The 25,465-nt window shown below is 51.6% G+C and overlaps 1 protein-coding gene across 5 annotated transcripts in view; it reads left to right on the top strand.

Moving 5' to 3' along the window:
• The window catches only part of DLGAP4 (DLG associated protein 4), a 174,969-nt gene that overhangs the window by 127,253 nt on the left and 22,251 nt on the right, over window positions 1–25,465 (top strand). For 2 of the 5 annotated variants that reach the window (XM_065850145.2, XM_065850143.2), the window contains exon 1: window positions 3,663–3,887. The exons of 2 other annotated variants lie outside the window; for them this stretch is intronic. In XM_065850145.2, coding sequence (XP_065706217.1) covers window positions 3,857–3,887 — 31 coding nt within the window. In that variant the 5' untranslated portion in view covers window positions 3,663–3,856. Of the gene's footprint in view, window positions 1–3,662; window positions 3,888–5,492; window positions 5,608–25,465 lie in introns of those variants that run through there. One more of the 5 variants, XM_071815690.1, reaches the window with a different exon arrangement.

Genomic DNA, 25,465 nt, shown 5'->3' with positions numbered 1-25,465 from the left:
CTGGGAGAGATACTCCCCCACGTCATGACAGTACAGCCACCCTTCTGCCTCCAACCTGCTTTCTGCCTTTGTATTGTCTTTTTTTTTTTCTTTTCATCACTAAATTAGAGATATGGCTCTCAGGTCCATTGCTGTGCTGGGAACCCTGTCCAGCCCCAGGAGAAGGCAGATCCCAGCTTGGTCCCCTGGCACTGATGCTTTTGCAGGGGGACCGTAGTTGGGCTCGGCAGCGGAGAGATGAAGTGCCTGCACACCTCCATGCAGTGTCACAGCACAAAGCAGCATCGTGCTGACCAAATCCCCACGGGCTGGTTCACGTGGCACAAGCTTTCACAGCTTCTGGGAAAGTCACATAGCTCTGGCTTGTGAGGGTTGAGCACAGACACCCTTCCTCCTCCTCCTCCTCTGCACAGTGACTACCTAGTCTCTAGGTAGGAAGGCAAGTTCTGCTCTTTTCCTCTCTCAGCTGTCATGGCCTTCTCTTCTTTGTGGGGAAAACATAGTGGTGTGAAGGGAAAGGAAAATCCAGACCAGCCCAGGACACATTGTTCAGCCTGTGCATGAGCGTCCACAGCTGAGGAGTAAAGCACCACTGCAGCCCCTTTGCTAATCGTATCAGCCAGTGCTGACCCCATGCAGCCTTTGAGGAGAGAGACTGTTATCATTCCCTTCAGATTTTCTCTTTCTTTTGACCTAGATTTCATGTTCCAGAAATAGCTTTCTCTGACATACCAGCAGGAAAGGGATTAGAGAGTGTGTGTGTGTGTGTGTGTGCACGCCAGGGAAAGATTTCTGTTGCATGCTCCACCAGTGTTTGTAAGGGAAAAAAGGTAGATATACATGTTCCATGATCTATTCATATGACTGTAGGACAGAAATAAATTTATGACAACTGTTGCTCTCCACATTCACCTGTTAGTTTTCCACCTCTAATCTTTTCCTTGTTATTACGGAAACTGCACTACCAAGCCCTGTGCCCAGACAGTACTCCCTTTTCCCCAGGAAGCCAGTGCTGTGGGTACAGTGCTGCTCTTCAGCTCCACTGCCAAACCCAAAATCTCTCTGTCCTTCTACCTCAGCAAAGCTGCACTTGATGCTCTTTGCTGCCAGGTTTCAGCTCTCCTACAGGCAGCATCCAGCACAGCAAACTCTTTCTGCTGTCTGCTGTGTGCATGTGTTTGTCTGGCACCCAGGAATGGCTGCAACGGGTTTGAGCCGTGTGGAAATATCCCTTGCGCAGACCCCAGGAAGGGGGAAGCTGCAGCCCGCATGTGATGCTGTGCTGACACAAGCAGGTGAGGTGAAAGCGGCTGCTCATAGACCTAATACTAGGAAGTGAGCATGGCTCCGAGGTCCTGGCCGAGCCTGCCTTCTCCCAAGAAAGGGCAGCTGCCAGCATTTTCCTTTGGTAATATGGTCAGAAAGCCAACTGCTTGTTCCTTGCTTTCATCAGCTTTGATGGCAGGAAAGGGAGTCTGCAGTGCTGTCTTAATGGGAGAGAAGGAGACCAAAGCACTGAGGGTGCATTAGCTTGCTCAGAGCCTGTGTGAGAGCAGCAGCAGGGAGCCCATGCACGGGGTAGTGCTCTCACCATGAGGCCGCGTTCGTTGGAGGGCAATGTGCCAGGTACACCAGACACCTCGGATCTCCTCTTAGGCTGAGGGGGCTGGTAGCATCCCAGCACGCTGGCCCTGCTGCCATCCATGTGAACCAGGTGGGCACAGAGCTGCCCTGGTGCCAGGCAATCACAGATCCTGCTGTTGTCCCTGCTGCTGGTGATCCTCAGCACCTCTCTGCATCTCCCTCTGCGGCCATGGGGCTTGTGCTGTCACTGGAGCAGCCCAGCAGTGACCAACAACAGTCCTGGCTAAGACACACACGTGTCCCAGGACAGCAGGACTGGATGAGGTTTAGAAAGGCCATGCAGCCAGGCCTGGGCATTCGCAGCTTTTCAGATAGCACAGGCAAATGAGGATTTCTTTGTGCGTGTTTCTCTTGTTCTGGGGTTGCTTTTCTTCTCCTTCCTGTTTTTTCCATTAGTTTTTCCTTCTATGGAGCCACGACATGGGCATTTCTGAGGATCTGGGAAGAGATCGGCTCAGAGCTTTGCAGAGCCACTCACAGCCCACGTGGATGAGGGTCTCGAGGTCTGAAGCTGCGCATCACTCCCAAGCCTGGAAGCAGTTAAACTGAAAACAATTTTCTTGTTTTCCTTGATAGGCAGCAGAGGGTAGGGGCCCTGAGCTGCAGGTCCCAAGTCTCAGGGCTGACTCTGTTGAGATCCTCCTTCAGCCCCACTTTCCTGCTCTGTTTCCAAGAGCAGAAGCCATAAATCCACAGCGATTCCATCGCTGAACACCGAGGGTGATGGTGTCTCAGCCCTGCCTGCCGGAACCAGCAGTGTGTGAGCTCAGTGCAGTGATTCCCCAAGGCACTTTGATCTCTCCTTGCTGGAGACCAGCCCTTCTCTCCTGAATGCCATGAACCCAGCGAGTCAACAGTAAATAAGAGCATCCAAGGCCTGATGGTAACAAGAAGTAGTTGGGGTGGCACGTGTTCCTGGCAGGAGCCATGCGGCAACACCGTCACCTGCAAAGCCACAAGCCCTGCCCCAGGCCAAGCACTCCGCAGGCAGCACCAGTAGCAGTGCCAGCACCACGCTGGGTCTGCGGGCACCACTGTTCGTCTCACATCAGACCACGGTACAGCGTGGCTCTGGCCTCACAGAGTCTGGGTGATCCCCACGTTCAGCTCTGGGTGTCTCAGGGAGGCTCAGAGGGATGGAGCCAGACGCTGCTCCAGCACGTCTGTGCCCGGGCTGCCAGACCTGGCATGGCTCTGCCCAGGCAGGCTCTCCCTGCAGCCCGCAGGCTCTACCAGCCTTGCTCCCCTCCCCACATCCATCCTGCTCAGGCAGCTTAATGGGGAGGCAGAAGACACTGGTACCAAAGCACAGCAACGGCACCCGCTGAAGTGAGGCTTAGTTCCATCTCCCTGTGCCCATCAGGATGGAGCTCAGCTGGCAAATCTGTGACAAGCAGGAAACACCCACTCAGGGAAACATCCACTTCCCCTCTTTTCTATCTCCCCCGCTAGCACCGTGCTCTCGTTGGAGTGATCCGGCAGCGATCCCCGGCAGCGCTCGCTCCCACCGCCCAGCCTGGCGTCCAACCGGCGCACGGTGCCGGGGCAGGAGTGGCTGCGGCGGGGGGGGCGGGAATTCTTTCAACCAAACCCACTTGGTGCGTGGGCGCCAGGAGGGGCCGTGCTGGAGAAAGTGTCACTGTGGCTCCCGCGGCCATGACAAGGAGACAAAGCTCCCGCCTGGGGCCGGGAGAGGCGCCCGCTTTGTTCAGCAGCGTGCGGCTCCCCCGCTGCCGCCACGCACGGGGCTGCCCCCGCAGCAGTTCCGGTGCGGGAACAGCAGCGGCCGATCCTGTTCCCGTGCCCGCTTCACGTCTGCAGCGGGCGGGACGCGGGGTCACGGTTAACGCTTGGGACACTCCGGGCCGCCTTGTTCCCGGCGACCGACCGGGGCCGCGGGCGGGGCGGACGGGGCCGCGCCTGCGCGGGGCGGGGCGGTGACGCGCGGGGCGGGTGGGGGTTTAAGGCGCGGCCCCGCCCGCAGCGCGCAGCCGGAGCGGCGGGCGGGCGCGGTGAGTGCGGTGGCGGCTTCTGCGCGTCTCCTCCCTCCTCGCGGCCGCAGGAGCAGCCGGCGCGGCCCCAGCCCGCGGCCCGTCCTCCTCCTTCTCCTGCCGGGCACGGCCCGTCCTCCCCTCCGCGGGGCCCAGGCCGAGCGCCCCCGCCCCGCGCCCCCCGTCTCTCCGGTCCCCTCCGCCCCTCCTTTGTGTCTCCCATGGCTTTGTGTCTGGAGCTCCTCAAGCAATGTGAGTGACTGCCCGGGGCGCGGCGGGCGGGCGGGGGGCCGGGCCGGGCCCTGCATGGCTCCGTGGCGGGGGTGCCGCGCCCTGCCTGCTGCCGCCGCCGCTTGCCGGGCCCGCCGCCCCGCCGGGATCGCAGGTGGCGCTTCCGCTTCCCACGCGCGTCTGACCCTCCGTGGGGGAGCTGCGTGGGGCGGCGGGCGGGTTCCTGCTGCCTCCGCGCTCGTCCCGGGCTGGGAGGTTGCCCCATCCCGCCACGCATGCCGCCTTCGCTGCGTGGGGCTCCGCGGCCACTGCGCTGGGGCGGGCGGAGGGAGCTGTGCCCGGAGCTGCTGGTCCCGCTGCCGCCCCGGGGGCTGCCCGCGGAGGGGGAGCCCCGGCAGCGCTGGGCCCCGCTGGCCCCGTCCCTCCGAAGTGAAGCGGGGTCGTGGCGGGTCAGGCTGGGTGCCCAGGCCGGTGCTTAAGGCCTTTAAGGAGTCCCTGTGTGCTGGAGTAAATGAGATGGTGCCGCACTAAATGCGTTCGCCCCCAGGAAACACTGACTCTTCTTTGAAGGTGGTGTTTGGATTCTTCTTCCCTTGGAGAAGAAAAGGGTATTGTCTGGGTGAGGCATGAAGCTCCAGCACCCGTGGCTGCTGAGGGCTGACATTTAGCAGCGCAGCAAGCTGGCACCTCCTGGCCAGCACAGGCTTTGAAAAGCCTCTTTTCTTAGCCTGGGAGAACAGGTCCTGGCCGAAGCTACCTGGTGATGCACCCCAGCGTTGAGCCGCCCTGCCCTGTCGAAGGGCCCAGGCTGAATGCCTCTGCGTTTGACTGCAGGTGTAGCTCAGGTGTCTGTGTGCTGTGTTGGAGAGTGGGGGTGTTACAGCTGGTTTTGAGCAGTAAGTAAATGTAGTTCTCAATTTCTACTCCAGTCTTTAAGAGGCTTAAGAAAGAGGCTTATTTTTAGGATGCTGTTGATAGGACTAATATTACTTATTCTGCAAAAGTACAGACCTTGACCCCAGGTTGTGCAGGACATGTGTGTTTGAGGCAGGAATGGAATTACGATCTCTGAATCGTGGGCTGTGACTTGGTACTGGGGGGTGGGTGAGAAAGAAGGAAAGAAAAAAAATCCCACAGCATGTGGCATTGGATCCTAAAATAAATCCCAATCATGTGGGATGATAACAAGCCAGATTGCCAACTCATGTAAGTTGGCAGACTTCGCTCCAGAGGGTCCAAATCACTTAGCTGGTAACTGCTTTTCCAACAGGAGTTTACACATCCTTGAAAGTGTGGAGAAAAGTAAACCTAACTAGTGATCAAACCTGGCCTGCTTGTCTCTGAGGTGGCTTGTGTGTGCTCTGCAGTGTTATACTCAGATACTGAGAAGGAGGTTTTCTGCAGAATTTATCTGACATGTTGCGGTCATGGAAAACCTAAAGGCTCATGTTTGGTTTTGTGTCTATATCTTGCTATTTCTATTCCCCTTCTGCAGTGGCAGCGTCAGAGTTTTTGGTGTAGCCGAGGGCCCTGGGATCTGTAACTTGGCTCTTGGGTGTAACTACCATGCAGTGTGCCAGTTTTGAAAGGACAAGACGACCCTGAGCAGCCCCTGCCTGATCCTTGTCAGCGAAGGTGATAATGGAAGAACTTGATTTCTGTTATATGTGGATTGACTCTCTGGAGAATACTGAGAATCTGGTGGGATGTGGTAAACCAGGGAGCACTGCGAGGCCAACAGGTACCTTTGTGGAACTTGATCGAGTGTAGCTGGTGTCCCAGTAGCTGACAGGGCAAATATTGTCAGCTGTGGGGAGAGCTTGTGTTTCGCTTTGCAGCTGTGTCTGAGTCAGTTGGACACTCGGTTGCTTAATCTGTGCATGCAGTTTAGATTTGTAGACACTTCTGACTACTTAGCTCAAGGTTATTCAGCTGCTGCTCCAGCCTAATGTGTAATGCATGGGAGACCTGCTGTTCCGTGAGCTCATTCTTAGCTGTGCATGCTGCCAGAGCAATATAATTTTAAAAGCTTTTAATGGATAACTAATAACTGCCAGGCGCTTACAAATAACTGTATGTCAGTTCTTGTCACTTGTATTGATTTTCCTGTTGTTTGAGTCCAGACTCGAGTAGTTTGGAGTGAACTATTTGCTAGACCCTGTAAAAGTCACTCTGTGACACTTAATTTTCCTAATAATACACTACATGCCTGGCTGCAGAAGTAAAGCTGCAAAGCCGTGCTACAGCAGGGCTTGTTTTTGTCTCCCCAGCTGATACTTTTGCTCTGTGCAACCTGCGCGACAGCCTCAAATATTTTTAGTGGATTGAGGATGCATAATTGGATTCAGTGCAGTGCAAGTTACAGTAACATATGTGAGCTGGAAGGATTAAGGCTGTACAGGCGGGTGGCTTTGTTCAAGAAAAATCCACTTTAATTTCTGCAGTGAAAAGTAGTCAGTGTGTTTCCTATCAGAGCAGACTTAAAAGGAGGGGAGGAATACTAAGTATGATTGCTGTTTGCTTTGAAAGGTGATTGGAATTCATGCTGTTGGCTAAAGTTCTGTGAAGGATGTAGTTGGGCTTGGGGATGAGAGCAGTGAATCCACGTCCCTCCAGAACAGCTCACAAAAGAATGTCTGTCTTTCCCTTCTCTCCTGGTCTCTAAGCCGGCCTGTCACCTGGAGAGAGGGAGGAGTGGGGACAGGATGACACCAGGGTGTTTGACATAAGCTGCCTTTAAACAAGAGGAAGTTAAACTATTTGCAGATGGACTAGTTAATGATGAGTGGAAATTCTGTCCCCTTCAATTTGTCTTGCAAAATTAATGAATTGCTGGCGTTGTGCTGCAGATGGGTACACTAAGCCTTCTGTCCCCTGGAGAAGCGGTGGGCAAGAGGAACAACAGCCTCTGGGCTTGGTCTCGCACTGTGAGATTGCTGGTAAGGGCACAGGGGGCACACGCACGTACTGGGGTGCGAGAAACTTACCTGAGTACTCTGATCCATGAGTACTGCGGCCTGCCCGCTGCTGCTTTGTCTTAGCAGACAGCACATGCAGGAGCTTGGTTATTTATCCTCACTGCTGTACAGGGTCTCTGGGGGTTGTTTGTCAGCTCCTCTGGCAACACCAAGAAAATGAAAAGAGTTTCTTAAAAAGGGACCTGCCTGAGACAGGCTGTGGCTTGCTGCGTCAGACAGCAGTGCTCGGAAGTGGAACGGTGTAGGGATGCATAAATTTTAAACATTAGTGCTAGTATTTACATCAAGGACAGGTTGACTATCAGTCATGTGTATCTTATTTGGGACTCTTCATTAAGACATCCAGGCTTCACTGTGATGATCTTTTCTTCTGAACCCAGTTCTAAGAGATCAAAGCTTAAACAACTGTGTTGTCTCTCCAGTTTGAAGCTGGCAAAGAAACTTGAGTGGTGAATGTTTCAAAGGTAAAGTCTTCCTTGTGGTGCAGGTCTGTCAGAGCTGGAATTAAAGCAAAGATTAGGAGTTTCATATGCCTTTCTACTGATGTGCTGTCATAGCGCATGGTGATACTTGATGAAAGCTGAAAAGGTATTTAAGAGTTGATAAAAAGGAATTTTTACTGCAAGTTGTTGTCATAAAAGTATTCAAGTTTCTAAAAATTGTCTCTTTTCTATTCCGGGGGTGGCTGAGGATCTGACAGACCAGAGTGCCAGCAGGGCACTTGCTGTGTTCAAGAGGGATCTCCAAGCTGAAAACTTCCTACCCATGGTGGGTGTACCTACAGCTGCATTAAGTTGAGAGTTAAAATTTGAAAGTTAAAACATGGATATTACATCCCTCGTAGGCCGTAGGTATAAGACATCTGTGTCTGAAGCTGGAGAAGGTGTCCCGAAGGCTGCGGTAGGGTTGTCCCCAGGGGGTTCCTGACCCCTCTTCTGAAGGCCCTTGTTGGGAGCCCTCGTTGCCAGTGCCCGCGCGGCTGCCAGCGCAGTCAGCGCTGCGCTTGTGGAGAGCAGCGTGTCGGGGCAGCTCGCGAGCCAGCAGGCTATTGCAGAGCTGCTCTCCCTTGTCTCTTGTAAGCCCACTTGAGTAACTGTTTTGTTGGGAAGTCTTCTTTTCCTTGTTTGAATCCTGAGGCTTTTCTCAGTCCCTCAGCTTGGCCCAAACATGGGGTCCCGAGTCATGACATTTCTGTCCAGGAACTTTTCCAGGTTTTGGTGCGCTCTATTGAACAGCTACCAGGGCTTTCTTGTCTGACCTGCCACTCCGGCAGCAGTCCCGGGCTGGGAATTTTGGCTGCTTAGTGCTGCTACTGTGAGCAAAGCAAGACACTTGGCATTGTGGAGCTAGTGTAATGCTCAGCCTTGTATAGCATGGACTGGGACTTTCCAGGAGGGAAGGTGGATTTGGGGTGATAGGTACTAGTAGAACAGAGCTGGATAACTTTTCCCAGTGCCCAAACAGATGCTTATTCTCTTCCCTTGGAAATAAAAGGGTGTTGGACAGTGCTTGCACCTCCTGAGCTCTGGTCTTGGATGAAATAGCTACTTTGATTTGAAAGGACTGAGTTTCAGTGACCCTCAAGTTTGCAGTCTGCCACAAGCAGTGCCTTGAGCAGGGAGATCCTGGGTGCTGGGAAGCAGAGATCTGCTCACCAGCAGCGCATTGCCTTGGCTGTGGCACCGCTGCTGTTGGCCTTTGCTCTTCGCACCACGCTCCTGTGTCTGCATCTCACTGTCACCCTGCAATCTTCTAGGGCATTCTGGAGGCTGCCGCTGCTAATAGTGGTATTATGCTGCACATTAGCTTTTATCGCTGCTCTGTTAACGTGCTTACTGGAGATGAGTGCTGCGAAATGCTCTGGGTTGCTAAGCAGAGGCTGCCAAAGCCGGCTCGTACAGCCCTGCTCTCTCACAGGAGCCGTTCTTGCTCGAATCAAATACTGACTCAGGCTGATGGGTGGAAGTCGGGTCTGTGGGGGAAGGGGAACAAAAAGGTTGTATGGGTATCTGTCTTCAGTTGTCTTGCTCGTTAACTGCTGACACCAACGCTGTTCTCTGTCAGCGTGTGAGCTGTGCGCACGGTTGAGCTTGTGATGTGCATGTGTGCCGTGACCCCCGGTCACTGCGTGGCCGTGGGCTGGGAGGTATCCCGGATTTCTGGCTGTTCAGCTGTGTGATGCTTCAGTCCGTCTTTGTGATGCTTCAGGGACAATGTCGATGTGGCATCAGGACTGAAGCAATCTGCAGGCTGGGAGCTGGGAAGGGAGGCGGCGCCTCCCGACTGCGAGCGGCGGGGCCGCGAACAGGAGCCGTCCATGGGCCGGGGATGCCCGGAGCCTGTGAAGCGCCTCTCGGGGGTTCTCACGGCGGCGTAGATCAGAGGCGGCCTGTGCCGCTCCTGCGGAAGCGTTAGGGGTGACTCCGTGCTGCGGCTCCAGCACCGTTGGTTCTGCCCTGGCCCAGGCAGCGCGGGGCGGTGGGGAACCCGGCTCGGCCGCGGGGCCTCCCCCGGAGCGCCGGTGCCGGAGCGGGGCGGATGGCGGCCCCGAGGCCCCGGCCCGCGCGCTTTGCGGCCGCTGCTCTTCGCAGCAGCCGTGGGGCGGGTGAGCGGCCGGGCCGGGCCGTGCGGGGCCGCCTGCCCCGGGAGCGCTGAGCCGCGGGCAGCCCGGCCTCCGCCGTTTCTTCAGTTAGCAAGACGAGCTGTGAGCGCTTGTGCCGGCCCCGCTGCCCCTCCGGACCGGTGTGAGCGGGGCCGCGGCAGCGCCCGGAGCCCCTGCCCGGGGCCACAGCGGTGCTGGTGCTCCCGTGAGTTCCCCCACGGCCCGGGCTGGCGGGAGGTGGCTGAGCCGAGGAGCGGTGGAGAAGCTCCTCCTAACCTGTCATCTCGGATGTTCAACAATCACAAGGTTTAAAAAGCAAGGCTGAAAGTGCCGATCTGTTTTTTCCCTTCTTTAAAGCGCTGTGCTTGGCCCTGTGCGATTAGTCCTGGCCATCCCCGCACTCGTGTGGCACCGCTCTGAGCTCGCTGTGCTGGAGCGAAGCTGAGCAAAGACTAATGAGGCCACTTCAAATCAAAGGACAGAACTGGGCCAGCCTTTCAGGCTGCTGGTGCTGTGACAGCACTGGGCTTTGAAGCACTGGCTGCTTTCTTCTGACACTGCTACTTGTGTGCGCACCTTTGATTATTTTTTTTCAAGGGCTCTGAATATCTTGGGTGCTGGGGGAAACAGCTCTAAAAATAACTTTAGAGGCTGGTTATTTCCAAAGTCATTATTTCTGCGTCTCTCAGGTTTCTTTCCTTCTGTAGCTAGTGTGTTTTTCCAGTGCTGCAAGGCCTGGTTCGTACTTTATTGCGCTTTCTACTCTCTTCTGGCTCTTGCTCTGTTAGCCAACGTGCTTTGGCTGTGGGTGATGGTGTATGTGCAAATAGCAGGTGGATGGGATTGCAGTTCTGGGTGAACAAGTTCACATACCAGGAATGCTGAGGCCGGAATGAACTAAAGAAGAACTAACTAGAACCTTTTTGAAGGGCTTGTGAGAACTGGAGCTGATCCAGTGCTGTCCTGTGTGCATCTGCTGTGTAAACCAGCTGTTTTCATGGGTGACAACGGCTCCAGGAAGTCCCGTTGTCCCATTTCTCAGAAGTGTGCCACAGGATGCCTTGTTTTCAATGGACGAGTGAATCCTAGCAGGAGCTCTGGTCACTGTGAAAGCATTAACTCGAGTCCTGCAGTTGCATGTGAAAGAACTCTACCGGAATGAGGTAGGAGATGGTAAAAGTGTTGTGCACGAAGTCTCACTTGACTGGATTATGACTGAGAACTGCGTTGCAGTTGTTGAGGGTACCTGTTAAATATATTTTATGCTAATTCTTATGGTGTGATGCTTTTCAGCATCAGTTTTAAGCTGGCTCACTTAGAGTTTTAGTCACAAAATAGCAGATAACCTGATTACTGCCCAGCCTCCACAAGCCAGTACTGGGGACCCGTGTGCTCCGCTTCCCCTGCCGAGAGAGCCGTGTCTCCCATCGGGTTGCCGGCGGGGCACGGAACAGGTCCGCTCGCTGCAGCTCCGGGCAGCAGCGCTACCCTTGAAGGTCTGGCCGCCAGTTGTGGGCACATTCAGTAACTGCGCTCAAGCCGCTGTGCTGGGTGCAGCTCTCCACACGCCAGCTAGCCGGGGTTTCTGCTGTGCTGTATGTACACCTCCACGCTTGCGTTCTTGGAAAGTGTACCCTAAGCTTATGCGTGGACTGCTGCAGCAGTTAGGCTTGCTTGAGAAAAGAAAAATGCTGTAAATGGACTCCTGAATGTAACTAGTATTTAATGAGCTGAATCTATAGACAAAGTAGAGGTGCCTAAGGCTTAAAACCTGATTGTGGTACGCTCTAAACAACTGCTCCTCCTGGGGGCTTTCTGCTGGCTTTGTGTTGCTCCTGGCCCCATGAGCAGTTGCCTCGTCTGTGGGACTGCAGCAAGTGCTTCCTGGGGAACATGCACTGTAGAGTGGGGATCAGTCAGCATCAGATTTAGCTTAACATGCCACCAACAACACTGGAACAATTTAACTTACACTAGCAGAGTGTGCTCCCATGTGTCTCATTGGTTTGGAGGTTGAAAACAACATGATGGAGATACTGAGAGGCTCCAGGTCTTGTTCACATCTCTTTCAAATCCGGAGTGTGCTTCATCCTTGGAGGCGGAATCTTGACTGGCCTGAGTCAGTATGGATGGGAGGCCTCGGGTTGGTTTCTTTGTGTGTTCCCCCCACACACGTGTGCATGGGAATTGTGGCAAGTTGAAAGGCACTTGGGAGGGTTTGCTTGAGCACGAGGGGCTGAGGAACCTTCTGAGCATGTGGGCAGGGAGGGAAGGGAGAACTCGACATGAGGGGAGAGGAAAAACGTGCTCTCTGATGCAAGCTGTGCTCAGTGTTCTTCAGAGCTGGGAGGGAAGCTAATGATATCATGGCTTTTCCAGTCTGGAAGGGCTTTTTTATACTTAGCTGTGATTTGGGGGTTTTATGTTCACCTGGCAAACTAAAAGCAAGGTTTTTAGTGTTGGAATGATGTACTTTCTACAACAACTTCTCTTATTTCTGTCTATTACTATGGTTGCAACCACAAAAGAGCTTTCTTGTTCTAATTGGCCTCCTCCTGTTCAGATTCAGTTGTGTTGCTGTGTCACCATGGAGACAATCATGATGTTGCAAGCTATGGCATCACTGAAAAGTGGCTGGGAGGCAGTTGGTAATATTCCCCCTCATCCCATCCACCCCAGTAATCAACAGCTGGGAGGAGAAAGCAGAACAGCTCAATAGGTTTCAGGTAAGATTCAGAGCTTTCACATGAGCCTGAAGTACAGCTGCGATTTTAAGGCTGTTGCTTCAGTAGTGATGGCAAGAGGTGTAATATAACCACTTTCTTGAAACCGCCTTTATTGCCATGTCTGTTGTTGAGCTCACTTACTTAAAATAGATGGATGGCAGGATGCCCAAAGTCTCCCAGTATTGCTGCGCTGCTTCACTTGAGCCATGTTAACAAACATTTCTGATACTAAAAACCCAAGTACCCACTAGGCTGCATTCCAGTCACAGCGTGCTGGGCTTGGCGTTGCTTGTGGCTGGGTAGCAGGTACACTGAGCTTGCCTTGCCAGCCCTGACATCAGTCAAAAAGGCTGTTGTATCACTAGGGAGGCAGTTTGAGGAAATTTTGGGGTCTCTTGCCTTTCTGAGATGCCTGTTTGCACTGTGGGAATACATAGGCACATAATGGGGTAGCTGGGCTGCTGAGAGCTGTGTGATGAGATCATGGAAGCCAACAGGATTTGACTTGTGTGCTCTCATGTGTGAGCTCAGTGGAGATGGTAACGTAGTGGAGAACTGGGCTTCCTTCATGGCTTAATTTTGCTCTTTGCCAAAGTGCTGGGAACTTTCTCATTTCCTGAATTGCCACGACTTGTCGCTGCAGAGACTGTTGTGTGTTCTGCTCTCTGTGATCTCTTCCGTGCGTTCTCAGCTTTATGCATTTTCTGGTAAGGGGTCTGGCTGAGAGTGTGGCACAGTGTACTTGGTACTGAGTCTGGAGCTGTGACAGCCTACTCAATTATTAACTCATCTCCCCTTGATTAATGGCAGGCAGGATGGTCTTCGCTGCCTGACCTGGCAAACAGGTACCTAATGCTTTCCAGTCATTTGTCCTTTTTGATAAGGGGGCTCTGTCATAGCTATCACAAGTGTGCTATCTGTAACTTTCTGTTTGTGTTACTGTGATATCAGGGAGGGGACGTGCCGGGTTTCCCTGCGTGGTGTGTCCGGAGCTCTGGGCTGAGACCGGGGGCTCTGCTGCTGCACCTGCTCGGTTTGGCTTGGGCTGCTCTGGGCTGTCATCTGTCAGGGCTTGGCAAGCACAGTAGTACATCTTCTCCCTTGTGCTTTGCTTGTTTTAAGCAGCCTTGTATTCAGACAAAAAGGGATAAAATTTCATGTAATGTGAAAGCTGAAACAAGTTGGCTTTTTCAGTGTGAGAGGAATTTCTGGCTGTTTTCCTGAAAGGATTAGAACTTTAGCAGTTCTGCTGACAGACTCCTCTTCTTTTTCTAATTTATTTTCTGAATTGCTGGTTATTTGAGATGAAAGGCTGGAGCAGCTCGTAACAGGAAGATTGCTTTTCACCTTGTCTGTTCCCTTGGAACTCTTGGTAAGTGTCCTGTTTAGGAGGAAAATGTGACTGGAAGGCCAGCTGCCTTTGAATCAAGTTAATTTGCAGTGCTGTTGATCTTCAGGTAGCTAGTGGTCTGGCCAAAGGTGCTTAAACCTGCTTTTTAACCAACATTGGTCAAAGGCCATAGAGGGTAAGAAATGCTTTGGTTCTCTTCTGCTGTTGGTCACATCTGTCCTGGTTGCTACAAGGGCTGTGGAGCAACCCACACCAAGGCTACTTGACTCTGACTTCTAACACTATAGTTACTATAGAGGAGAAAATGGATGCATAAAGGTTCAAGATGGAAAATGCTTAGGACTACAGTTTGCAGACAGATGTCATTCTGGAAGAAAGTTAAAAGCTCATTTACGAATTGTGTGGCTTTTAAGTTTAGCTGTATTTTTAGCATGCTTTCAGTTTTCAGTGTGTAGAAAACTACCTCATCTATGGGAAGGGTAAGATGAAGTTTCCCTTAAGATAGCAAAACAGCTAATTCCAAAATATTTGGAGATTTCCATTAAAGGCCATGAGTGGATTGCTTCCTAGAAGGAAACTAGTCCTGTCCTTACTCATGGGCTTGTCTAAGCACAGTTAACCCCAAAAAGTTGCTGTGAAATGGCTTATTCTTTCGGAGTAAGACTCTTCATGGGGTTCCCTGTGCCCCAGGGGGTTAACAGGGGATGAGTCCATGATCTGCTGTTCTCGGTTGCCAGTGGTGGCTGGGGGAGCCTGGATGCTCCTCTCCTTGCCTTGCTCTTCTAGCAGGTAACTCTTGCTGCTGAGGAACGGGGTTGCCCAGCTCTGGAAGGGGCTGACCAGCAGCAGCTGTCACGAGTGGCACGTCTCTGCGCGTCTCCTGCTTTCTGCGTTGTTCTCCCGTGGCTGCCGTTGGAAAGTGGCAGGAAAGGCAGCTCAGCGCTGTGCTGCTCTGGGAGCAGAGGCCCCTCCCGTGGCAGCTCCGCGAGCGCCCGCGCCCCAGCCCGCCCTGCTGCTCCGCACCCGCTTCCACCTGCACGGCTGCGCCTCGGGCTTCAGCGCGGATGCTTCAGCCTTGTGGTTGTGTTGGATGGTGTCCTCCCCACGCCAAACCGCTTCTGCAGTACTTGCAGGTTTCTTGAATTCCCCAGGTTGGTGTCGTGGCATCTATAACAACTGATGCACCTGCAGGAGGAAGAGCTGAGGTGCTGGCCCAAGGTAGGCTGAGTACTTGAGGGTGGGAACAGAACCATAAAACCTATTATCCTGCAGATTAATGAGGTATTCTACTGTGTTCTCTGAAATTCTAGCATAATGGCACATACCTGTCATTCAAACAGGTTTCAGAAGATGTCTTTGTAGAGCACTGTCACTGACAGCGTGGTCAGCAGTATCCAAACTTAAAAGGCAAGAGTGAGTGGGCACTAAAAAAATTTGCCGAATAACTTTGTGAAACATCTCTGAGATGTAAAGGGAAATGGCGTTCCTGCCTGTAAGATAAGGTACTGAAAACTGGTACAAGTTTGTCAGGACATCTCTCCAGCACCAAAGTTTCAGACATTCTTTGAGCAGCAGCTGAAGGGTTGTGACATCAAGTGCCTGTTCAGACTGTAAGTCAACAGATTGCATGCTGCAAGCCAGGACCTGGAGATGAAAATCAAGTTGTCTTGTGTGATCTCTGATAAGGACCTTGAAACTAGAGCCGCCTGATCCTGTAGCAACAAAGGCTGTGTATCCTTGTTCAGAGGCAAACAGAGCTCCTGCACACATCACCCGGCCATGGAGGTCAGTAAAATACGCATTTGTGCTCAAAGCAAGCTGTTCTAGACAAAAGCAGGTGACGCAGAGCTGGCAGGTGACTAAAAGTGAAGTTACTTAATGTCTGGAAGCCTCATGTTCAGAATGATAGAGTGGGACTCTTTTATTGGTGTCTCTTCACATCTTAGTAACTGCTGATCAGTGAGTGGTGAAAGATAAGGCTTTCCCTTTGCTTTGAGTCTCGTGCATTCTTTTCTAACCCCTCAGCAAGGAGAAGTACCTCAGCGAAGGTGACTGCCTGGGCTCCCTCCGCTTGGGCTGAGCACCGCAGGGCAAACACAACACTGGACAAGGGTGGCACTTGGCTGCTCCAAGGATTAAAGGTCTCCTTGTCTAGCCAGTAGTGACACATTTCAAGGATGTGAATCACTTCTGTGTCAGTGATATTTGCATATTTTGGGCAGACTTGCTGCACTGTGGTTTGTGCAACACTGAGAAACTTGAAAGATAGAAGGGAATAATAGTGTCAGATGCATTTCTTGATCTGAACTTCTGGTGCTGAAAGTTGAACTGTCAATTTAATGTGAAAAGTGTTAAAACTGGCTGGTGCTTAATCCTGTTTGCAGGATTGCAAGAAGTTTGCAAATGGCTTGTAAGTTTAAAACCTGCATGCGGGGCCACAGCGGCAGCGTCACCTCCTGCAGTAAGTGTCCCCAGAAGCCACAACTTGTGCTTAAGCCCTTGCCCAGGTTTTCCAAGTCCTTTGAGGTTTTAAGGGAGGGTGAATGCCTGCAGGGGGGAGCTGGTCTGTGCCGGTGTAGGAAGTGCCGGTGTGCATTGTGCTGTGGCCTGGGCAGACCCGTGGTCGCATGTTCTGTCTGCTCCATCCATGCTCTTGCCTTCAAGTTACCAACAACTGTTCTTATTTGAAGGGGCAGTGGATGCTTTTCAACTGGCCTCTTGCCCCCAGGTTCCCCGAGCCTGTTCAGCCCGGTTCAGCACTGCTCTGGATTGAGTGCAGCTGCCTATGGCTGCATTGGCTTGGAGTTTGTCTCCTGTGACGCCTCAGGGCCCAGTGAGCAGGGTGATTGGGCTGTCAGTGCAGTCTCTTGCTGGGAAGCACCAACTGCTGTTCCCAGCTCTGTGGACTGGTCCTTTGGTTGGTGTTTTCCTGCATCTCTAAGTGTTGAAGATCAGAGGTAAGATTTTCACATAGCTACAGTCACAAATGTAGGAAGGAAATACTTCAGCAGCATCTGCTGAAGGGGGAACTTTGCATGTTCTGCAGTGGAACTTGTGCATATGGGAGCTCTGGTCTCTCTGCACAGTTTCTGCATGTTCAAATGTCTAAAAAATAGAGAGTTCCTTTTTCCTCTTATGGGTAAGATTTATGGATAACTTTCTTAGTTGACGTTATGGTGAAGTCTTACTGAGAAAACACGCAAGTTGGGTTTCCTTAGTAAGGAGTCTCTGAATAGCAGATCTAATTTTTGAAGTATTGGTAAATACATCTACGTAGCAGGGTGCTTAATAACACATTGGAATTGGTACTTGGTAGCCTGACAGGTACCAAGGCATGAAAAGCTGGGCTGCTGTTCTTGAAGGTACTGGACATGACCAAGTGCTGCGATTGCAGCTCTGCATGTGCTCCTTGGAGCACAGTCGCTGGGCGGTTTGTGGGTTGTGGTTGTTTCTTGCCTTGGGAGGCAGCAAGTGCTTGCTGCTCACCTTGTCAGGCTGCTTGACGTCTGCAGCACTCAGAGCAGTGAGTGTATGGGGATGGCGGGGAGGGCAGCTGGATCATCTTCATGTCGTGAAACTTATGCTTGGTTGTGGTTTGGGATTTTTTTTGAGCATCATTTCCCTTTGGAGTTTGGGTTTTGCCTGTTTTGCTCTTGGGCTCAGTTTGTCATTTTGTTCATTGGAGCCACCACGTCAGCCTGGCTCTGTCAAGGGACTGAACACTGAAAAGGACAGTAGGACATGGAGCCTGGCTCACCACCCTCCGCAGCAGGCTGGCAGCTTTAGAACTTCAGAAGCAATTACTTAATGCCATTGCTGTTTGCAGTGCATTGCTCTCACACATATCTGACAGAAACTAATATGTACAATGTATATGTGAGATCTAAAGGAAGTGTCAAACAACTTCAGTGTTTTGAAGCACCAAAGCCTAAGGTAAATGTATTTGTTCTGGCAGGGGACACTGAATAAAGCAGAGCTCTTGTTAGTCAGGTTCCTGAGAGCGTTCTCTGATGCCTGCAGGATGGTTTGCTCACTGGAACCCATCTCTAGCTTCAAATGCTGTTGTGCTTTCCTCTGCGCTCAGTGCTGTGTGTGGCAGGGAGGAGGCTGCTGCAGAGCTCTGGCCGGGCAGGCACAGGCCAGAACATCCTGCAATGGAACTCTGGTGGAAAAAGTAGCAATCTGGTAACACAAGGCTTCCAGTGATTGTGTGAATCCTACTGTGTTAAAACTTACCTTCAGTCCTGCTTGTACTTCCAAATCACTGCGGAGGAAAGCAAAGAGAAAGATCAGGCTGGAGTCCTTAAGACAATAAACTGGAGGGTTGTTTTAGTTTCGATGGTGGTACTCAACTTCCCAACACGTTCGTGACTGTTTCCTGAAATTGTGTGTGCATACGCACCAGAGTGTGCAGAGCTTGGGTGTAGTGGTGCTGTTGTGCAAAATGCACCAGCTCATTCAAAACATCCGAAAGGGCTGGATCTAGGCATTTCCTTTGGTGTTGCCATAGCATTTGAACCATCTGCCTTAATTTTGAACAGGGAGCGCTTCTAGAGCTGTCACTCGAGACTGTACTGTTGAGACCTGTCCCGTGGGACAGGAGCTTTGGAGTGTGCGCTGTGTTTTGGTGAGATGTGATCCTGGCTCTTGTGAAAGGTGGTGCTTAATTTAACAGAGTACTAATATTTGTACTGCAAATAGCCACATGCTTGGTTTCCAGACTTAGAGAAACCACAAACTATGTGGATCTCGCGTCCTGCACCTGGGTAGGTGGATGTTAATGAGCCGCAGATCCTGTGCTGCTGTGTGAGCACCCGAGCTCAGCAGCCGGTGCGGGGGGAGCCATGAAGCCCTCACTGGCAGGTAAGGGGGGAGAAGGGCCCTGCTTCTGTGTCCTGACTCTTTCCGTCCTCAGCTCCGAGCTCCCCGGCTGTCCCTTGGCCCTGTTGCTGTGGCACCCATGTCACAGTGGGGAGCGGTGAGCACAGTTTGAGTTAATGCTCCCTCTGCTGCCCATCTCATACTGTGCTCCCATGTCCAGTGTTTCCTTTGATCTCAGATGTTGATCATGGTCTTCTGTTTGTGGATCTCATACACATGAATGCTTATGTTAACTTGTGCAGAAGACCCCACCATTAATGTTATTCAAGGTCCTTGTTTTCATGTCTTGCTTCTTGGTTCTAGAGTGAGCTGTATGCAACTTTTTAAAGCACTCAAAGTACTGGCTCCCCGGTGTGAAGCCTGCCAGGGCAGACAGATCATACCGAAATCGGGAGGCTGTCCTGGTGTAATTGTGTCAGCTGTGTGGGAGGTGACTCACTGCTTTTGTTACACCCTTTCCCCAAGGATAAGACATCCCTGCTATGGGGAGTAGGAGGCCCAGCTTGCACCAGGCTCTACAGCAGTTGAGTCAGATCTCTTGACAATTAATGTAATTAACAGTTAGCTGTAGAATACCTCCTGTAACTGTCCTCATGGTTGTGTCTGTGTTAGTGTCTAGAGTAGGAGGGGATAGTCCCATGGTACCCAAGGGAAGATGGCACTTCACGAATTATTCCAGCATAAGCTGCTGATGTTGTGGAGTCACAAAGTTTCCTGATGGAGATGGTGGGAGCTGCTCAGGGCCTGCAGCTGGAGAACCTGCGAGCACTCTGCTCCCTCCCCGAGCCTGCTCACAGTAATGTTCCTGCCCTTAGATAACTGCCCATGCATTTGTTTGCAAAACAGTATCCAAAATAACTTGTTACTGTTTTGTTTCCTCAGCTGTACTGTGCATCTTGGTTACAGTTAGAAAAATAGAAGAACTGAATCTGTTGCTGAAAGGGAGTTGGATTATTTTCCTATCACTGCTTTAATGCGAAGTTGTTTTCATCACCTCAGGGCTGTGGCTTGTTGGTGAGAAGCTTGTCCGCTGTCATCTCATAGGCATCCTGTGTCTCCTGGATGTCTGGGACAGTAATAGAAACAGAGCAGCTTTACATCCCTGTCTGAAGACTGGATCCATTCTTGGTCTGATCATGCAGAGGACACTAACCCTGGCACCTGGGAATGGTTGCTTGCGTAGGAAGGGCTGTCCCGGTGCGGCGGGTGCTCGCTGGAGCCGGCAGAGCGCAGGCAGCAGCCCTGCCCCTGTGGGCAGCCGCCCCTTGAGCCCCTGACCAGGACTTGATGTGCGGTTGGAGCTGGAGCAAACAGGAGCTTCCAGCTCTTCACTAGGTTTGTGTGACTGGAACATAACAGAAACCAAATGCTTGAAAATTAAAGGCACTCACTTGGTGTTGTCCAACCTCTTCATTTGCCACAGGGCTATTCAAAAGTACTTCTGTTTGATTTTGGCGTTTAAAAGGTTGTTAAGGGATAAAGGAGATTTTCCCCTTGCCTGTTGTGTAGTGACAGAGTTGAGAACACAGCCGCTGCTGTAGGTGTGCTGAGGAGGAAAAGGAATTTCTGCAGCATGTACTTCAGGTCTCCATTCACCTGTGCTGTAACGGGAGCAGCTTCAGCTCTTTCTTTCAGCTCCTTGACAGCACTTCTCCCCGCTGTGTCCTTCTCTTGTTGACAGCAGGTTCCGTGTTTCTCCTGCCCGGCTGCCAGAAGCTGTGCAGAGGAGACCTCTGGAAGGATCATCCAGCCCACTGCCCTTCATCTAAACTCTGGCTGAGACTGCAGAGCAGCTTTGTTCTCCCGAGGGACGGACCTCTGTGGTGGTTATTTGCTTGCTATGATTATGAAGAATCTTCAGCCGGTCTTAACCCTTCTGGCATAGCCTAGATCCAAGAAACTTGACTGGGCATCTTTGTCTGAAAGTGCAGCTCTGGTACATCAGCAACCTGAATGTTTCCTCAAAAGTGCTTTCTAGGAAGACATAGAAAGGATTAGATTTCCCAGTCTGGTGTCAGAGACATCAGGAGTGACCCCAGCCCCCCAGCGCACTGTCCTGTCCCAGGCGATGCTGGGACCGGCGCAGCGTGGGTGTTTGGCTGCGGTTCGGACTGCAGTGCTGAGGGCAGAGCAGCTCCCCTCCCAGCCGTGTCCCTCCTGGAGACGCTGTTTGCTGGTGTATCCTGCCATCCTCCTCCTCTCACTGATGGAGGGTCCTTCTGGCAAATGAGCCACTGGAGCAGATAGCTGGAGACCTGCTGCTGCAGAAGATCTCCTTGATTCCGACTGTACTGCACCCCACTAATTAAATGCTGCTCTAGGTTTGCATCTGCATGATCAGAGTTTGGTTATTTTTGTCTAGTGGTTCTTGTTTTGCAAGGCTGTTTGAGGTGAAAGCGCTTGCCGGACTAACCCCTGAGTAGCTGACATGGTGCCAGTCTGTGCTCTGTGCCCAGCAATTGCTTTGAGCTAAACACGCGAAGGTGGGGTTGTGAGTGCCCTGGAAAGCACTGCATGGAGAGATTGGCATTTCATCGGAAGGGTGAGCTGCTGGTACTGTGCATTTCATCCTACAGCTGGTCTTGGTGTTGGACAACTGGCATGACAAGGAGTGGCTGCCTGAATGCAGTAAGTCGTTCCAAGCCTGGAGTTGTTTCCTGGCCAAGTGTGGGGAGATGGCCAAGTGGAGAAGTAACTCCAGCCTTGGGCAATCTTCAAAGTGTCTGGCTTGGCTGGAATTTTCAGAGAAGTATAGTGGTGGGATTTTTCACTAAGAGCTGGTGGAATCACACTTGCCTTGGTGTATGTGTGGGAGCGAGGTCAGGCCACCTCCAAACACTGCTGCGACGTCGGCTCCTTACTGCCAGGAGCCGTTTGGAAAGGCCAAGCTGATTCTCTCCAGAACCACATTGTCCTTGGTTGTGTGAGGAAGCACCTGCAAGGAGCAGTGTGAGCTTGTTCACTTTATCCTGCCCGTGCAGGAAGAGCTTCTTGGCCTGGATGGTTTAGAGTTGCCTGCACCTCTGTGCTGTAACAGCTGCTGAATGCTCGGGCTTTGGGTGGGGGTGATGGGCAGAGGTGGGCAGGACAGGGTCAGTAACAGTCCTGACACCACCTGGGTGAAACCTCCGATCATGTTCTCCAAAGGCAGGATTGTGACTCTGAAGACCTCTAGCAAAAAGCCTCATAATTTCCTTTCCAGGACTTCAGGCTTGGCAAGCTCCTGGTAGGAGAAGCAAGGCCTGCCCACTGTAGCTGTTACATTAGTTTTGGTACTTCCCGGATGTTTTATGTCAAACTAAGTGTCCAGTAGATCTTGCATGTTTTCCATGGCACTGCTTTAGTTACTGTTTAGGTTACTTTGTAACTGACAAAAGTCTACTGTGCTTTTTTGGAGCAGGGGGCTTTGCAGTGTGAAAACCTCCCTGGCGTTTGTGCTGCCGCTGGGAGCGCGGGTGCCCGGGGCAGCCCGTGGAACTCCTGCCCACGGGAGGGAAAGCTGGGCGGGGAGGCAGCGTTGCAGAGCGGCTTCTGCAAGGCCGTCCTCTGCTGCTGAACCAGCCGCTGTGGAAAGTCTGCTCAGGACATGTTTACAGCTCTTTGGACCAAAGATTAGCTGGGGTGGGGTGTCTTTCAGCAGCGTCTCCTGGGGGCTCATCTGGCTCTGGGAGATCCAGTGAGCGCTGTTTTCAGGAAGGCTGGGTAGCTGGGCTTCAGCAAGGAGCAGCTTCCTCCAAAACCAGCTCCACTGAACTGTTTCTTGCTGGGGTAACTTCACAACAGTCTGATCATTCTCATCACCTTCTTCAAGCCACGCTAGATCAGTGGTTGTTACCTCCTTCCAGCCTTGTCAGACTAACAGCCTCTGCTTAGTGCTGTGCAATGGATCAGGAAAAGCAGAAGTGCCAGTACTGAAAGTTCTGCTTCACTTGCTTGCTGGTATTTAGTGTTTACAGGTGAAGTCTTGGGAGGGTGTTTTTTGGAATATCATGCAGAACAACCATAGGATTCCTGAGTTTGATTTGGATGGTGTTTATTTTGTAGCTGGAGCTATGCAATTGTTAAGTTGAAAGGAGCAGAGACAGAGGAGGTCGCTCATTTGGGAAAAGGAATAAATATAAGCAAGATGGAAAATGAAGCCAAGAGGTCTTCTGGCACGTAGCTTTCAAGGCAGGAAAATAAAGTAGTCAGTTCTGCAGTTGAGCAGGTTCCTGAACGCAGCAGGGGCCGCTCCGGTGACATTCAGTACTTTGCCTGGGTTTACTGCTGACCCCTCTTGGCAGGCCGGGAGTCACAGCGTCAAACGCAGAATTCAAGACAGCAGGACAGAGAGGAGTAGGTGCCGAGAGCGCCGTGGCAGACAGAAAGGCATAAGCAGCATAACTAAGACTGCCTTTAGTTTTGTGTCCTAGAAGCTGAATCTGTAAATGGATGTGGCAGGACTCTTCACTCGCCTCTCTTGTGTCCCTTTTCTGGTTATTAGTCTTAAATCTTCAAAGTGCCTTTCTGGCAGGTTCTGCAGGCTGGAGGGTCAGGTGAATGTGGGTGTGGGTGAACAGGTACCACACACATGAATCCAGACCTTCTGCTGCCCATGTTTGTGGCTGGAAGTGGTGGTCTGGGCTCTTTAAGAGTCCCTGTCATCTTTTAAGACTGTGAGCCAGGAACTTGGTGTGTTGGAGCCTCCAGTGAAAGCAAACTGAGCTGTAAAGATGGAGACTTGTTAGTGACTTGAAGGTGTTTTGGTCACAGGTAGCAGAGCCTCAGACGTGCTTGGAGGAGAAACTCAGTTCACACGTGGGATTTGCCCTGCCCGTTCATTTTGGAGCTGGTGCCTGCACGTGGCTCCGTTGTCGAATGGCCTGCCTGGTGCCCAAAGTGAAGTGTTCCAGAAAGCACCGTCTTTGCTCCGGGTACCCTTTCCCTTGGGAGGGTGAGAGAAGGGACCATTGTTCTGGAAGTGCTTGTGATATTTGAAATTCTTAAGAAATCAAAGCTGAGGACTCTTGGCCTGGGGGAGAACAATGTGAGCGGCGTCACTGGGATGTCCGTGACTGTTTCTCGATGGTACCTCTCTGTGCTTAGGAAGAAGAGTCAGCTCAGCTTTGCAGTACACATAGGTTAGTTCATACAGGAGCACTAGGAAATCCAAGCAAGATAAACAACTATGCTTTCAAACACTTTCTAGTACCCTACCCAAAAGGATTAGAGGGTTGGACTATTTTCTGAATTGCCTGCTCTGGCTTTGAGGACTTCCCTTGCCTCTCCAGCTCAGACCAGGGCTTTGCGCGCTGCCCGTTCTGGTTGGTGCCGCAGTTAACCCCGGCAAACTTGGCTAACGAGGAGGGGGAGCAGCCTGCCACAGCCTTTCCTGTCTTTGTTCATGTGGGTTAGTTTTTTTTAATCTTATCACTAATGCCATGTTAAATTGTGAATTAGAATATGGAATAGCTCTCTCTAACATGCAAAGCTTGTCCTGTGCCTCAGCAGACAGAAGTTTCCCAGCGATTTTGACTTTGATTCTTCAGTATTAGCATAATGTTGCCACGTCTTGGTTTGTACATACTTAAGGGAGGAAATAGCTTCAATTGAATCTAACTATTCAAATGTCTTGATGATTGTAGCTTTGAAGATGTAAATCTTGGGTGCTGGCTGCCCAGCAGCAGATGTCTAAGTAGAGAGGCAGTCTTGGCAAAGGGTTGGGTGTTTTCCATGGGCTGGGCGAGCGTAGGGCGCTGTGTCCACCCTGACGCCGTCTCCCTGCGCAGAGCCTGCGTTGCGTTGCTGTCTGTGCTGCTGACACATGTGCTTTCCCTGGCCCTGTGGTACAGGGTGTGGTTTGTTTTTAGCTTACAAAGAATTTGTAGTCATCTGGGGATGGGGGATTTCATAATGTTCTGGCAAAACCATCTCTCCTCCTGGTGGCATTGCTGAATGCTTGCCCTTGCCTAAAACAGCTGCAATCTCATCCTGTGAGCAAGAAAGAATAGCAGATGCCTGCAATTCCTTCTCTTAATCAGGTAAAATTTGGGATAGAGTAACAAAAACTGTGATTAAAATCTTAATGCTGAATAAAGTGATGGAGAAATTAATTCTTCTCTGGCCTCGAGGTTTTTCAGCAATGGTGGTGGCAATTTTTAGATCTTCTGGGTAGGCCAGAGAATCTCTGACTGCTTCTGTTCTTGGGGATGCAGCAATCCCCAAGGAGCCCTGTTTATACAGGGGGAACTCTGCCGTTGCTGCCTCCAGCGCAGCCTGTTCTGTTATCGGGCTGCGTTGACAGCCTGCTGGCTGCCACCAACATTTTCAGCACCCTCTTGGCCGGCTCTTATGTGAACAGTGTTTAAATGGGACACTTAAAATAATGGTAACCATCCACGCTGTTTCCACAGCTGCCTGTTGGTGGGAATGTGCCGATACCATCTCAGCAACTGTGCAGCTTTTACAACACCCTTCCGCTGTTCCCCGAGCACCGCGGATCAAACTAGCGCCGGTGGGCACTTCAGGTGTGATTCTGTGATCCTGGAGCTCGTTGTGGGTCCTGTGACTGCAAAAAGGTCCTGGACAAAAAGTGGGGTGCGTTACTGGTGGTCTTAGGGGATGGTCACTGAGCTGAAAGGAGGTGTGTGGGGAGTTACTGCAGAAAAACTGTGCTGTTTGATGGGCAAATTCCCCTTTCTGAGGGGGCAAGCAAGTTGGGTGTTTGTACTGTTTTTTTGCTCAAGATGCAGCTTACTGCCTGTGCATGGAAAGCTTGCAGTTTATCTCCTTTGACATATAGGAAATGTTTGGGAATGACTTGATTTTGTGCTTTAGCAGTCAGTATATCCTAAAACAGTAAGTTCGAGATGTTGAGCTTTGACATAGACAAGAAGAGATGTGGCTTACCAAGGGGTGCTGCGTGCTTTCTAGCCATATGGCTTTTGGCTGGGTGTGACTTTGAGGAGGTGTGTTAAGATTCCCTGGACTTCTGCAGTGACAGAGAAGCGCATTAAAAGCATCTGCATGTGCCATCTGCTGAGTGATGTGGTGTTGCATAAAGTGGTGGCAAATGGGAAGGA

Source organism: Patagioenas fasciata, chromosome 16, assembly GCF_037038585.1.
Source record: "Patagioenas fasciata isolate bPatFas1 chromosome 16, bPatFas1.hap1, whole genome shotgun sequence".
Classification (NCBI taxonomy): domain Eukaryota; kingdom Metazoa; phylum Chordata; class Aves; order Columbiformes; family Columbidae; genus Patagioenas; species Patagioenas fasciata.
Note: the sequence above shows the minus strand (reverse complement) of the source record. Positions and strands in the feature narration are given on the sequence as shown.